Source organism: Spermophilus citellus, assembly GCF_964194105.1.
Source record: "Spermophilus citellus genome assembly, chromosome: 1".
Classification (NCBI taxonomy): Eukaryota; Metazoa; Chordata; class Mammalia; order Rodentia; family Sciuridae; genus Spermophilus; species Spermophilus citellus.
In genome coordinates, this window is record NC_138182.1 from 251,448,481 (window position 1) to 251,463,169 (window position 14,689).

The window sequence follows — 14,689 nt, forward strand, 5'->3', positions numbered from 1 at the left end:
TGTGACTCAGTGGCTGAGTGCCCCTGAGTTCAATCCCCAGTATCCCCCCCGCCCCTGCTCAATAAAGCAGGGGAAAGGGAGACAAACATAAATTGGCTATATGAAAGCCATTCAGTCTCCCTTTTTGGTAAAAGAACAGCTGTCAAAATCAATTTTATAAAACAAATGGCTTATGTCTTTAACAGTGGTAAACTTTTAAAAATCCAATTCATTTTAGTATCAGTAACTAGTATTCATTCACTTGGAAAAGCAGTGACAGGCTTACCATGACCAATTAGATGCCTGTGGGAACTGGATGAAAAGCTCCAGGAACAGTACTTTTTGTTACCTGTGTAAGGCTATTTGACACCTTCATTTTCCATTGAAAATAAAGACCAAACCGATTGCTTTGTATTTTGTGATTTCAACCGAAGAGATTTTTCTTCCTAGAATATTCCTCTGTGTATAATGGGAAGTAAAAAAAAAAAAAAAATAGTGAACTTAAAAATTCATTTTTTTTAGCTTAATTAGAGTCCATCTGTGTTTTGAAAGATCCACTACAAAGTTCTTATATTCAAAAAAGTAGAAAACTTGAGACAGTTTAAATAAAAGTAGTGCTTTCTTAACAGTAAGCCCCATGAGACATAAGATGAGGCTTCCCTTTCCCCTTTTGGCACCAGTATGCTCTGAACCTCATGGAACCTATAGTGCTTAAACGTATTACAAACTGCCAGGTATGATGGCACATACCTGTAACCATAGCAACTCAGAAGGCTGAGGCAGGATGATTGAAAATTTGAGGCCAGTTTCAGAAACTTAGACCCTATCTCAAAAATAGGTAAAAAGGATTGGGTATGTAGCTCCATGGCAAAGTGCCCCTGGGTTCAATTCCCAGTACTCTTCCCCCTCCCAAAACAAAAACAAAACAAACAAAAAATTTATCTGATAGTTTTATTTGTAATTTTTTAAAACTGGGAGAGGCTTAGTCTGAAAAGATAATATAAATGTCCTTACAATAGAAGGGAACACTTTTAGAGAAAATCGGGGCATTGGGTCATTGTGCTTGCCTCCGTTGTTGTGGACAACCAAACTGACAATGGTCATCTTGTTTGGCTACTTAAAAAGACAAAACAATGTGAGATCATTAAAGATATGTCTCTGTTAGATGTCGGACTGAATATGAAGTTAAAGATCAAGCTTCAAAAGGAGATGAAGTGACTCGAAAACGATTTCATGCATTTGTACTCTTTCTGGGAGAACTTTATCTTAACTTGGAGGTGAGATGATATATATATATTTTTTAAGGGTTAACAAGGCCTGAAAATATAAATTGATCTCAATAAGAATTTTTTGTTCATATTGTACTTTTACAACATCGAAAGTGAAATCAGGGGCTGGGATTGTGGCTCAGTGGTAGAGTGCTCGCCTAGCACGTACATGGTGCTGGGTTTGTTCCTCAGCACCACATAAAAATAAATATTAAAAGGTGAAATGAAAGGAGGGAGTGGGAAAGCAAATCATTTCAGTGCCTACTCAATGGTAATGTCTATATTTTATTTTAAAATATTTTTAGTTGTAGATAGACACAGTACCTTTATTTACTTATTTTTTATGTGGTGTTGAGGATCGAACCCAGGGCGAGGCAAGTGCTCTACCACTGAGCCACAACCCCAGCCCAATGTCTGTATTTTAAAGGAGCAACTGTAACATTTGTTTCTTATGGGCAGGATGTTGGAAAATAATTACTGAGCTTTTAAGTCCTTTCGTATTTTTAGGAAGCTGTAGTTGTTTACATGTGTGCTTGGACTTTTGAGAGAGGGTCATACCTGAGAGTCCTTGCATCATAAATATTAATATGCTTAGTGTGAAAAAAAAAAATATATGCTTAGTGTGTTTACTTTAGACCACAGCTCAAAGCAGCTTACTCAGCAGAACACCAAACTTCAATACCTTTTTTTTTTTTTTTTTGTGGTACTGGTGATCAACCCAGAGCCTTGTGCATACCAGGCAGACATTTTACCACTGAACCACATCCCCAGCCCTGAACACAACAAGCTTTGATTGAAGAGGAGAGAATTTACACTTTTCACTCTGATTCACCCACAGTAGTTCTTTTTTAAATTTTTCTTAAGTTTTTAAGTAAAGATTAAATATTTATGGTTTATAACATGTTTTGATGTGTATATATAAACATATTGGAGAGTGACTAAATCAAGCTATTTAACATGAATTATGTATCTTACAGTAAGAACATTTCAAATCTACTCTTAGCAGTTTTTAAGTATGATATATTGTTAAATTAGTTACTATGTTGTAGAACAGATCTCTTGAACTTACTCTTTCTTTGTAACTGAAATTTTGTGCCATTTGATCAGCATCTCCTCAGTCCCCAGCCTCAAGAATAGTATTTTCCCCCCTGTTTTTATATTCATCTTCCATATAAAAATGCAGTGGTAGCCAGGTGTGGTGGTGCATGCATATAATCCCAGCAACTTGGGAGACTGAGGAAGGAGTATCACAAGTTCGAGGTTAGCCTCAGAAAACTTGGGCCCTAAGCAATGTAGCAATTTGAGACCCTATCAAAAAAATAAAAAGGGCTGGGGATGTGGCTCATCAAAAGTGAAATGAGGGGCTGGGGTTGTGTTACATATAGAGTAATTATAACTGTTCTGGGTTCAATTTCCAGTGCCAAAAACAATTGCATTTGTACAAAGCCTATAATTGAACAATTTTGTAAATTTAGGTGATATGCTTGGTTATATGCTTGTTAGTAGACAAATGTTGAATCTTGCTATGTAATGGATTTATTTGTTTGTTTATTTTAGGGTATCAGGGATTGAATTCAGGGGCACTCAACCCTTGAGCCACATCTCTAGTCCTATTTTATATTTTCTTTAGAGTCAGGGTTTCACTGAGTTGCTTAGCACCTCACTTTTGCTGAGGCTGTCTTTGAACTCTCCATCCTCCTGCTTCAGTCTTGTGAGCCACTGGGATTTTAGGTGTGCATTACTGCACCCGTCTGGATTTATTTTTTAATTGAATCCAAGAAACAGTTTTAGAGATTCTTAAATCCTTATTTGAGAGTTTAATGCAAACACCATAATATTTTAAACATAAGTAGACAAATGAATCTGCTATCAAATGTGTATCTCCTTCAGGATATCTAAAAGTCTCTGTCCAGTCCCTAATTTATTATCATTTTTTTTTAAACCAAAGGAGGATTTAATTTTTAAAAAAATCTCATACCTTACTCTTTTTCAGTCTGATTTTTAAAAAATATTTTATTTTTTAGTTGTAGTTGAACACAATATCTTTATTTATTTATTATTATGTGGTGCTGAGGACCAAACCCAGGGCCTCGCCACGTGCTAGGCAACCACTCTACAACTGAGCCACAATCCCAGCCCTCAGACTGATTTTTATATGAGCCAAAATAAGAGAACCTGTTTAAAATGTTCCTTACGAGTCTTTTTTAAGTATACCTTTGAGCATTTCCTATGTGGAAATAATGATGCTAGTTCTGTGGGGAGTATAGATATGGCATAGTAACTGCATCTAAAATTCTTATAGCAGATGAGATGGATATGTATACTGCTAATGCAAAACAGTATTCTAGAACAGAATAAAGAAGTGGAATAAAATGTTTTGTGAGGGCTGGGGTTGTGGCTCAGTGGTAGAGTGCTCGCCTAGAATGTGCGAGGCCCTGGGTTCGATCCTCAGCACCACATAAAAATAAATAAAATAAAGGCATTTTGTCCAACTACAACTAAAAAATAATTTAAAAAAAAGTTTTGTTATCGATAAGTTGGTAGCTTAAATGAAAGCATGCTGTATAATCAGTAACATCAAATTTTCTTGGTCATACTTGTGATTAACAGGATTAAAATTTACCTGTTTTTCAATTTTATATAATAGAGGTCTTATTTACATATACAGTAATTATAATGAATTCTGTGGAGACAACTAGAGTGTGTTCCTCTGATTATTGTATTTAAGAGACTTATTTTGCCAACATGTATTTGTTAGACCATTTATGTATTGTATTATATTTGGGCATTGTTGCTTTTTTAATTTTATTTTTGTCCTGAAAGATCAAGGGAACAAATGGACAGGTTACAAGAGCAGATATCCTTCAGGTTGGTCTTCGAGAATTGCTGAATGCCCTCTTCTCTAATCCAATGGATGACAACTTAATTTGTGCAGTAAAATTACTGAAGGTACTTTACTAAAATTTAACTGGTTTATGCATTTATAATGTAGAGAAGGGAATGTGTAGTACATAAATGAATTCAAGATTGTTTTTAAAACTGAACTTTGACATTTTACTTTCTCCAATATGTTGGAAGAACCATACAAGATGCATTTATTGTATAAATAAGAAGCATGATTTAAAAGTGGAAAATAGAAGTTCTTTACCCCATTCCCATCTGTAAAGTCCCTTTCCTTCCCTTCTCATGTTTCTGTGCTCTAATAAAGATCTTATTCTTCTATGACTTTTTTTCCCACTTAATGAAGATCTTAGGTCTTTCTGTGGCATACAGATTTACTGTGTGTTAAGTAATTCCCTATTATTCCATTATATTTATATACATGAATATTGGGTTACTTATAGTTTAACCACTGTAGCACCGCTGGATATCTTTAATCATGTGTTTATGTGTGTATATATTTCTGTAGGTGAAATTCCTTCACATTTGGTGGGTCAGTGAACATGTGTACTTCATATTTACAAGTAACACCAAAGTTTCTTTTTAAATGATTGAATCAGAATGCACTTCCACCAGTAGTGAACAAGTATACCTCTTTCTCTACATGTTACAATGATAGATATAATAAGTTTTGGTTTTTGTCATAGATGAAGAATAAAAACAAAATCTCATTTTACGTTGCATTTTCCTGATCAGTAGTGCATTTAAGCATTCTTTCATGTTTATTAATCATTTGTTTATTAGTTTCTGTAAATTGTGTCTCTATATCCTCAATTTATTTTGTTGATGGAGTTTTTAAATCAAAACTTCTGTATTTGTTATACACTTAAAAAAGTGACATGCTCATTAAAATGTAATAGCCTCTCTTTGATAATATAGGGAATAGAATATAATCACTGAAATGAAACAAAAATTCTATCTATTAAATTCCTTAATTCACTGACTTCTGCTTTTTTAGTTGACAGGATCAGTTTTGGAAGATGCCTGGAAGGAAAAAGGAAAAACTGATATGGAAGAAATTATTCAGAGAATTGAAAATGTTGTCCTAGATGCAAACTGTAGCAGGTAGGAAAAGAAGCCAGTAGATTTCAGTTACCTTTTCTTTTTAATCTGCTATACGTCATCAAAGTAATAGAAATTTTACAGATTGATCTACACAAATAGTTTCTTCAAAGGTATATTTTACAAGTGCCTTCTCATTAGTCATTTTTGTTCTCTTAGGTTTTAAAAAAAATTAAGGTTTTCCAAAAATGAGTCTAGTGAAAAATAAAAAAAGACTTTAATTTATTTGCATAAAGAACTACTGCAAGCATAGTAAAGGACCAAATGTTTAAAGGGTAATTGTTGCCTTTAAGAACCCGATAGGTGGGACAAATTTAAAATCTGTTTTAAAAATAAAAATTAAAAAATGAATTATATCTTTTTAGGAAATGTCTAGAAAATTATAAAGCATTGGGTATATATGTAAATTTAGGGTATAAAGTTTTATGAGTCTGTATTTTAGAACCTGACAGCGCTTAATGGTGGATGCGTTAAACGCATTTTCAACTTCTTTCTGCAGAGATGTAAAACAGATGCTCTTGAAACTTGTTGAACTCCGGTCAAGTAACTGGGGTAGAGTCCATGCAACTTCAACATACAGAGAAGCAACACCTGAAAATGATCCTAACTACTTTATGGTATGTCAGTGTTTATATTTTAAATTTTGCTTACTGCTTGAATTCAGTTTTGGAAGTTAGTTATATAAAGCTATTCTAATAATTCAGTTCCTAATAATACTTTTCTCAAACTTAGAATCACATAGGAATCAGCAGGCTAGGTAAATAAAGAGAAGAAATCCTCCAGTGAAAAGAGGGTGGATTAGAGAAAAGTCTATCCAATGGAAAGGGAGATTGATTATGCTTAAGTCCAAGCCTTGAGATGCCAGGAGTTTTTCCTAGAAAAACCAGCCAAAGTCCTGCATTTCAGATTTTATATGTTGTGGTAAAGTAAAATAAAGTGAAAATAGTTACAGGCTAATGGTGTCCTGTAGCTTCTGACATGACCAGACATAAAGCAGCTATGGAGAAATGTACCTACAACCCCAGTCTTAGAAATTCTTAAAGCTGTGGTAGGGCAGGGGGAACCACAGCTAAAAATGAACTGACACAAAATCATAATGCATAATAGATTATTCACCAGGAATATGATGGACATTAGACTGCAGAGTTAGAACTATAAGGGCATAATAGAATAAAAATCTGAAAATTATACTTTCCTAGTGAAATGAAATGGCTGCTGAAAAGTGAAAGGTTTTTTGCTTATTCTTGCATTATCAAGTGCAGATAGTAACATCAGTCATTCTGTACTAATTAATATATTTTTAAAAACTCTGAAAATGGGGCTGGGTTGTGGCTCAGTGGTAGAGCACTTGCTAGCATGCATGAAGCACTGGGTTCGATTCCCAGCACCACATAAAAAATAAATAAACAAATAAAATAAAGGTATTTTAAAAATTCTGAAAATGATTATATATTTTTATCACTTTGCATCCTAGAATGAACCGACATTTTATACATCTGATGGTGTTCCTTTCACTGCAGCTGATCCAGGTATGTGGTCTGTCATATTTTTTGCCTTCTTATTTTTGGTAAAGTAATAAATTACAGAAAACCATTCCTCACCAGTACAGATTTGTAGCTTTTTTGATGACTTCAATGTACTCTGAAATATTCTTTATATTTTATATTGACCACATGCCATTTCAAATGAAAATTTGACTGTATAGTGTCTGGTCATTCTACTTTAACAATTAAGAATTAGAAGAATCCTTCAATTAAATGCAGCCGTTTTTATTTCATATTTCTCCTTAGTGTTTTGTTTTTATACTCTTAAACTTTAAGATATAGGGTGGAAGGGAAAGATGGTTCTATTTTACTACATAGTCAGCAACTTTTGTGTGTTAATACTATAGATATTAAGAATTACAGATTTTTATTAATAGTGATTCAAAGTTAATTAAAATCTAAATCTGTATATACTTCTCCTTCCAGAAAAGGGTCGTTTATAGAAAGATAATTTTAACAGTGATAGATGGAGCTGTAGGGTGAGCAAGAGAATTTTCTTTTATTTGGTTCAAACTATAAGCAGCAAGTATTTAGTCATATATGGTTGGGATTTTACTGTTTGCTCTGAATAGCAGGCATTGATTATAATGTTCCTCTATCACAAAGAAGTTCTTATTTTGGGTGAGGAAGTGGAATTAAGTTACTTGCTAAATTGCTTTCCAACGTGATCATGCCATTTAATAGTCCTACCAGCAGCTCATGAGGTTTCCTGCCCCTTATCCTTGGCAACGTTTGTGATCAGATTTTAATTTTTGTCAGATTGTATGAAATTCTATCCTGTCATTTTATTTCCTGACTAGTCATACTAAATTTATTTTTCTGTTGACCTTTTGATTTTCGCTTTTGACAATTTACTATTTGTATTTTTTTGCCGATGTTTCTGTTCTAATTATTTTTCTTACTGATTTGTAATTCCTTATGTAGTTTAGAAAAAGATGATCTTGGCTGAGGGTTTCAGTTATCTTCTTATAGCATTTGCTTTCTGTTTTGTTTATAATGTATGTCTTGTTTCTGCTTCCTGTGGTTTTTCTTAACCACTCTCAAATTCCATTTTTCTTTTAAAAGTCTTGCCTTGTTGCTTTTTATGTCTTTCATCTACCTGGCTACTATTTATATATGGGATATGGTAAGAATTAAATATTTTTGTAGTCTTGCTCACCAACAAGTATTTAGTCATCATCCTTCCTCTTTTAGTTAGAAGTCTCTCTGTTCTTCGCTGTGTACCTCGTTTGTTCATGTGGATCTTATGTACCCTTTCTACACCAATACCACCCCCTTAATTATTATTTTGCCATAAGTCTGCCATGTCTGGTAATACAAATCTTGTTTCTTCACTTAATCTTCAGTTACCTAGATTCACATTGATTCTTTGTTCTTTGTCTAACCTGTTTGTCTGATTTATAGTGATTTTTCTCAAATTGATTTTTTTTGCATTTTTTTCAAGTTACCTTGACCATGGAGTTTCAAATCTTTTCTCATTCTGTCTAAGCTTGTTTTTGTTTTCATATTTTTGTTTTATTTTCTTTTTAGTCTTACTCTGTTATTTGATTTTCACACAAATTGTTGCCTTACATCATGATATTTTTATTGAAAGTTCATCCTTAATTGTCTTTGAAATAATTTCCAAATGAAAATTTTAACAAATTCACAGAAAAGTAGCAAAAGTAAAAATTACACAAAAATATCCATCTACTCTTTACTCAGGCATACTTTTTTGTTAATAGTTTACTCAATTTACTTCATCATTTTTGTCCTGTTCACACTTTTTCCCTAAACTATTTTAAGTTATATATATTATGGCTTTATATGAATGCTTTAGTGATTTAACTGTCTTTTGTTTTTCTTTATTAAAACCTCTGTGGCTTAGAGTTTAAGAATCCAAAATGATTTTTACATAGGCTTCTGTCAGGAGCCACAGGGATATTACTGATATGGAACAAGTTAACTTTTTTGTTTGTCAGAGTTTTTTATATGGATAGTAGAAATTTGAGTTATAGGCTCATTGTTAAGAAACTGGTTTCCCCAGGAGTTCATGAGTGCTCTGTCCCCATTCCAAATCCAGACTAACATCCAAACTTCCTTGTAATCTATCTTTGCCACTGAATTATTTTCCCTGTTCCCATCTTTTGTTTAAGCTATTAACCCTTGGAGGGTTTTGGGTTTGATGAATGTGGAACATGGATTCATTTCCTTTTTCACATGGACCCAAGATCTTGTTTTCTCATCTTTCCAAGCTCCTTAGTCTCTGAGATTCGAATCATCTGTCACCTTCCCTGCTGTAGCAGCTGTATTAGCTATGGATGGCTTTCAGTTATTTTTCATTAGTCATCTGGTGGCTTGATTTTTTTGTAATTATATCCATAATATTTAAAAGAGTGTCTTATCTAGTACCTCCAAGCATTGTAACAGGAAGGTTTTATGATTAAAATTGTCTCTAAGTTGCCACATTTGAAGTCAAAATATTACCAACCCTTGAAGCTAAATGAGTTTTATAGACTGACAGCCTTGGAATAACATGGTATCCTCTCAAAACTTGAGGTGACTTCTGTTCATAAGAAACTAATTTGAAGGTAATTAGCTATAATAAATTAATCCATTTTATTCAGAGGCAAAGACTCAACAGATTCACGTTAATCTAAAAAAGTACCAAGTAACTACCTGCCTGCAATAGCTGGTAGCTATGTTACCTCTAGCACCTTGGGAGACTTGGACTTAGTGAAACTTGGCAGAGCTGAAACCTACACCAGGTAGCTTCCTTTTTGGGTTGGTAAGGGAAGGTAAAAGAAAATCGTCTACACTCAGAACCTTTGGTAGGTTAGCCTTATTGGATTGAACAAGTTGCCATTACCAGATAGCCAGAGAGCTTACTTTACTTTCTTGAGGAGGAGCAAAGAGGGAGCTGGAAGCTAGGAATATTTGATTGAAATTTTCCTGTGTGGAGGAAGGAATAATAAGAGTATGGAAGAAAGTGTTCTTCCAAAATAGTCATGTAGCCACTATTTTGTTTGAATGGGAAGCAGCATAGAGTGTGCAAATAGCGTACATCTTGACTATGGAATGTACTCTGATTTGGAAATCAAATGAATGTACTCTGATTTGATTTCCAAATTTAGAGGAGTATTGTATATAGTTAAGATTTATGAACATGCTATGGGGCAAAAGCAAGTGTTTAGTAGTTAGCTTTTTCATCACTGTGACCAAAATACCTGACAAGAACAGTTTAAAGAAGGAAAAGTTTTATTTGAGGATTGTGGTTTTAGAGAGGTCTCAGTCCATGTTTGGCCAATTCCATTGCTCTGGGCCCAAGAGAAATGAGGCAACACATCATGAGGGAAGGGCCCAGTAGAGGAAAGCTGCTCAACTCATGACAGGGTCAAGAAGCAGAAAAAGGGGCCACAGGGAAGATGTACCCTTCTGGAACATGCCCCCAGCAACCCACCTCCTCTAGGCATACCCCTCCTACCCATAGTTACCACACTCAGTCTGTCCATTCTCAAACTCCGATGGGCTGATTATGTTACAGTTTTAGTAAGCTTATCAATTTACTTCTTAATTTTTCTGCATTAACAAGAGTTTGTAGGAGGGATATCCTATATCCAAACCATAACAGCAAGCCAATTGGAATATGTTTTATGAAAGCTATTTTTCATATTCTGTCTGTTTAAATATCAGTCATAATGTTAAAAAGAATTTTTAGAGATAGCTGGTCATTTCATGATTTATTTTTTTAGCATTTAGTTTTTTTCCTGTTTTATAGATTACCAAGAGAAATATCAAGAATTACTTGAAAGAGAGGACTTTTTTCCAGATTATGAAGAAAATGGAACAGATTTATCAGGGGGTGGTGATCCGTAAGTTCTCTTTAATTACTGATTTTCTTTGTGAAGTTTCTGTGGCTAATTTTTAGATGGAGATTAGACTAAAAAAATTATGAAAGAATAGCATTTTATTTTTATTGAAAGAATAGCATTTTAAAAAATATTTTTTTAGTTATCAATGGACCTTTATTTTAATTATTTGCAGTGCTGATAATCAAGCTCAGTGCCTCACACATTCTAGGCAAGTGCTCTACCATTGAGCCAAACCCCAGCTCAAGAATAGCATCTTGATTTGATAGTGTTAACAGTATACTGTATAGAGGTTCTTGTATACTAAAAATATTCAGAAATCATGTGGAAATCTCATAGACTGATTTTGGAAATCTATAGTTGAGAAGGAAAAACTTAAATGATAGTATGCTAGAGTGTGATTTTTTAAAAAAAGATTCTATTATACCTAGATTTTAAGAAGCTCTAATACTTAGTATAAGGTCTGGGCAGATTCTTTGCCTGATTCTCCATCTGTAAGATAAGAATAATAGTACCTTCAACTAAATGAAAATTTAATATACTTGACAGCTTTCTGGCAATAGTAAAAGGCTCAAATCTTAGTTGTTTAAAGGATAGATGAAAAGTGAAGAAAACACATTACTATATAGAAATATTTGGGCTGACAGGGAGATATAAGTTATAGTTTTCATATCTGTTTCTTCACCTGCCACTTTCCCAGCTTAGTTAACAGTTCATGTATATTTTGACAAGCTACTTAGGTTTTTTTCTTCCGAAGCAGGAGGTGGTGGGTGGAGGGGATAAGTTTTGTTTGGCTTTAATATTTCTAATTTCTCATCTCATGTATGTTCTTGGTTTAAAAAAAAATGAACTGCCTCCATTTTAGTGATGTTAACTATAAGTCATTTAGGATCTAGAAATATAATGTTGCTCTATGTTTTTATACTGGTTTATTGTCAAAATACAAGGATTTAAGTATCCGGGCAGGACTAGGAAGGCTTAGTCCTGCTTGATATACCACTGGATGGTAAAAACAATTTTTGGCATTGGCTTCAGGATAGTCTCTAAAGTTTATTCAGTAAACATCATACTCTTTTGCCCTAATGAACTCATGGTTGTTTCAGCACATAGCCTTGTATTGGAAATGGGGAAGAATCTGAAAGATAATGACTCGTCACCAGTTGATAGCATTGGCAAAATACTTTGGTTACACTTGTAAAGGTAGAAGGGATTATTGGCAGATAGGGTGGGAGGGCAATGTAGACAGCATCATGTGGTGGGGAGCAAAGATGTAGAAAAGGGAAAAGATCTTGAATCAAATTCTATTCCTGCCATATACATAGCCAACAAACTTCCCAAGGTGTCTCTTTTAAAGTCTCTTCAAATATTTAAAAAACTAAAATGATAGCAGTATCTGTCTTTTTAAGATGGCTAGGGAAATTCAGTAAGAATGAGTAGATTAAGTCCTTAATTGGCACTTTATGTCCTCCTCTTCCCCCAAATACTTAGAAAGCAAGAGTTCCTTAAACTTTCTAATAATTGAGGGGAAAAATCTGCAATAGATGATCTAAAAAGTAACTTCCTATTATAGAAGTCTACTTCCAGGTAAGTGGAAGTGTGACTAACTAGTCATTTAGAAGTAACCATAGCAGGAATAACACTTTTTTGATGTTAAGTAGATGTAACCATAGAAAGGATAATATTTCCTGGTGTTAAGCAGACATGAAATATTAAAGCATCACCAAAGGTGAATGGCATATGTGAAATTATTTTCTAGTTAAAGCGTACTTGTTTAATGATAAGGTGTAAGTTGATAATATAAACTTGGAGTTTAAGACTGATATGTCAAGCCTTGGTTAACTTTTAGATCAATAAATATGAAAATATAACAATCTTCAATACAAGGAACTCAGAATTGGTGTAAAAGTTTACTTATCAAAATAAGCATTTGGTTTTCTGGGGACTGCCATTTTTAGGCAACTCTGAAATTAGGCTTGTTTTCTATCATAATTCAAACTAGGAAAATAGTCAATTTTTTGTGGCTTTATATCTTTATAAATTGAAAAATATTAAACTTCTGAATCATCTTTGGCTTTTACAGATATTTGGATGATATTGATGATGAGATGGACCCAGAGATTGAAGAAGCTTATGAAAAGTTTTGTTTGGAATCAGAGCGTAAGCGAAAACAGTAAAGTTAAATTTCAGCATATCAGTTTTATAAAACAGTTTAGGTATGGTGATTTAGCAGAACACAGGAAAGCAAGAAAATGTGTCACACTTATACCAAATTAAGGATGTTGAGTTATGTTACTAATGTATGCAACTTTAATTTTGTTTAACACTATCTGCCAAAATAAACTTTATTCCCTATAACTTAAAATGTGTATATATATAAAATAGTTTATTATGTACAGTTAATTCCACTGTTTTGGCTGCAATAAAATTGATTTTGAAATAAATGAAATGTTGAAAGTAAATTTTGCTAGCTGGTTAGATACTTTTAAGTTCTTGAGGGGAAAAGTCTTAGCCTAGAAATACATATTACTGCAAAAAATGTAGCATTCTTTTCTTAGGTATGACTTATAGATTTTATTTCAGTTTGACATATCTCATATTAATCACAATCATGAAAATCTTTAAGGGTCTTGGAATATATCAACAACTGATTTACATATGTAGATGTTATTGGATACCAAGGGCTTTAAAAGTGTCATTAATGGAAAAAAACAAAACAAAAAAACCTTAGAACTCTCCAACTAAACCACCAAGACTCACTCTTCACTGAGGATTTATTCTAATTCAAGAATTGTTTTTTGTTTCACTTCACTCAAGGCCTAGAACATTATTCTGCTTTTATTTATATGGCTTTCTCACTTTTATTTTGTAGCATGGATTGCATTCACTTTTTTTTTAAATTAGAGAATTTTACTAGATATTTCACGTTTTCATCTGCTTTGTAATTGATATACCTTGAGGATCACTTTTCTAATACTTTTACTATAATGTGGTACCACCTCAACCCTATTTAAATAGTATTTTTACTTAATGTCAAATCTTTTTTCAACTAACTAAAACTTGTACATATAAAAGGGTTGCTTGTAAATATGCATGTAAATAGTTCTGTTAATAACCCACTGTTTTACACTTGGTACATCTGTGTCTGCTAATACAGTTAGCTTTCTCACTTTTCTGCTTGTTTGTTCAGTCTGAATTAAAATTAGACTTTGAAAATAAATAGTTTTGTTTCTTCTAAGTTTTTAAGTGGTATTCTGGTATTTTAAAGAAATTGTTACTGAATTTGTTATAAATTTACTAAAAGGTTTAAAATTAGAAAACTTAGGAATGATTTAATTCAATGTCTTTTTGAACAAGAATTCTACCTTTTTGAGTAACAATTCTACCTGAAAAACTAGCAAATATACATTAAAGCTTTTAGATCCCTTGTTGTAAAGGGGGAGTATATATGTAGTTAGGGTTTGAGAAGTTGTAAGGGAATTTGTTTTTCAAAATGACTCTTTAACTTAGCTATTAGCATAATCTTCAGCTCTTTAAAGATAGTCCCTGGTCTAATGTACTATAAGCACTAAGGAACACTTATTCTCTATACTTGCCTTACCTCTATGAATAACCATCCAATATTTGTCCACTAGATTTTATTACCACCTATTGCTACTCATAGTAGCTACCAACAGGAGCAATATATGTTATATATATTCTGCTTAAAAAACCACCTAGGAGCTTGTCATGTAACACTGTAGTAGAGCAGTTTCCAAGGATGCATAAGACCTACGGTTTCATTGCCAGTTCCAGGGGGTAGATGTCCAAACTTGGTGTCTTAAAACAACCATTTTATTCTCATGAATTTTGTGGTTTAGGAACTTGGACAGAGTACAACATGGATGGCTTTTCTCTGTTGCATAATATCTCGGGACTTCGTAAGAAAACTAAAGGCTAGAAATAGAATTATAATCAGTAAATTATAAATTATAATCAGAATTATAATCAGTAAAAGTCATCTTCTCATGTGGCTGGTGGTTGGACTGAGAAACTTGAAGCCACAACTAGA

At 33.3% G+C, this 14,689-nt stretch overlaps 1 protein-coding gene across 3 annotated transcripts in view; it reads left to right on the top strand.

The window, feature by feature from the left end:
- The window catches only part of PAIP1 (poly(A) binding protein interacting protein 1), a 28,271-nt gene extending 15,184 nt beyond the window's left edge, over positions 1 to 13,087 (top strand). For 2 of the 3 annotated variants that reach the window (XM_081294616.1, XM_081294618.1), the window contains exons 5-11: positions 1,145 to 1,256; positions 4,071 to 4,196; positions 5,146 to 5,252; positions 5,749 to 5,866; positions 6,724 to 6,778; positions 10,551 to 10,644; positions 12,722 to 13,087. In XM_081294616.1, the coding sequence (XP_081150742.1) occupies positions 1,145 to 1,256; positions 4,071 to 4,196; positions 5,146 to 5,252; positions 5,749 to 5,866; positions 6,724 to 6,778; positions 10,551 to 10,644; positions 12,722 to 12,815 (706 nt within the window). In that variant the 3' untranslated portion in view covers positions 12,816 to 13,087. Of the gene's footprint in view, positions 1 to 1,129; positions 1,257 to 4,070; positions 4,197 to 5,145; positions 5,253 to 5,748; positions 5,867 to 6,723; positions 6,779 to 10,550; positions 10,645 to 12,721 lie in introns of all 3 variants that reach the window. The other variant, XM_081294617.1, reaches the window with a different exon arrangement.
- Positions 13,088 to 14,689: the final 1,602 nt, after the last annotated feature.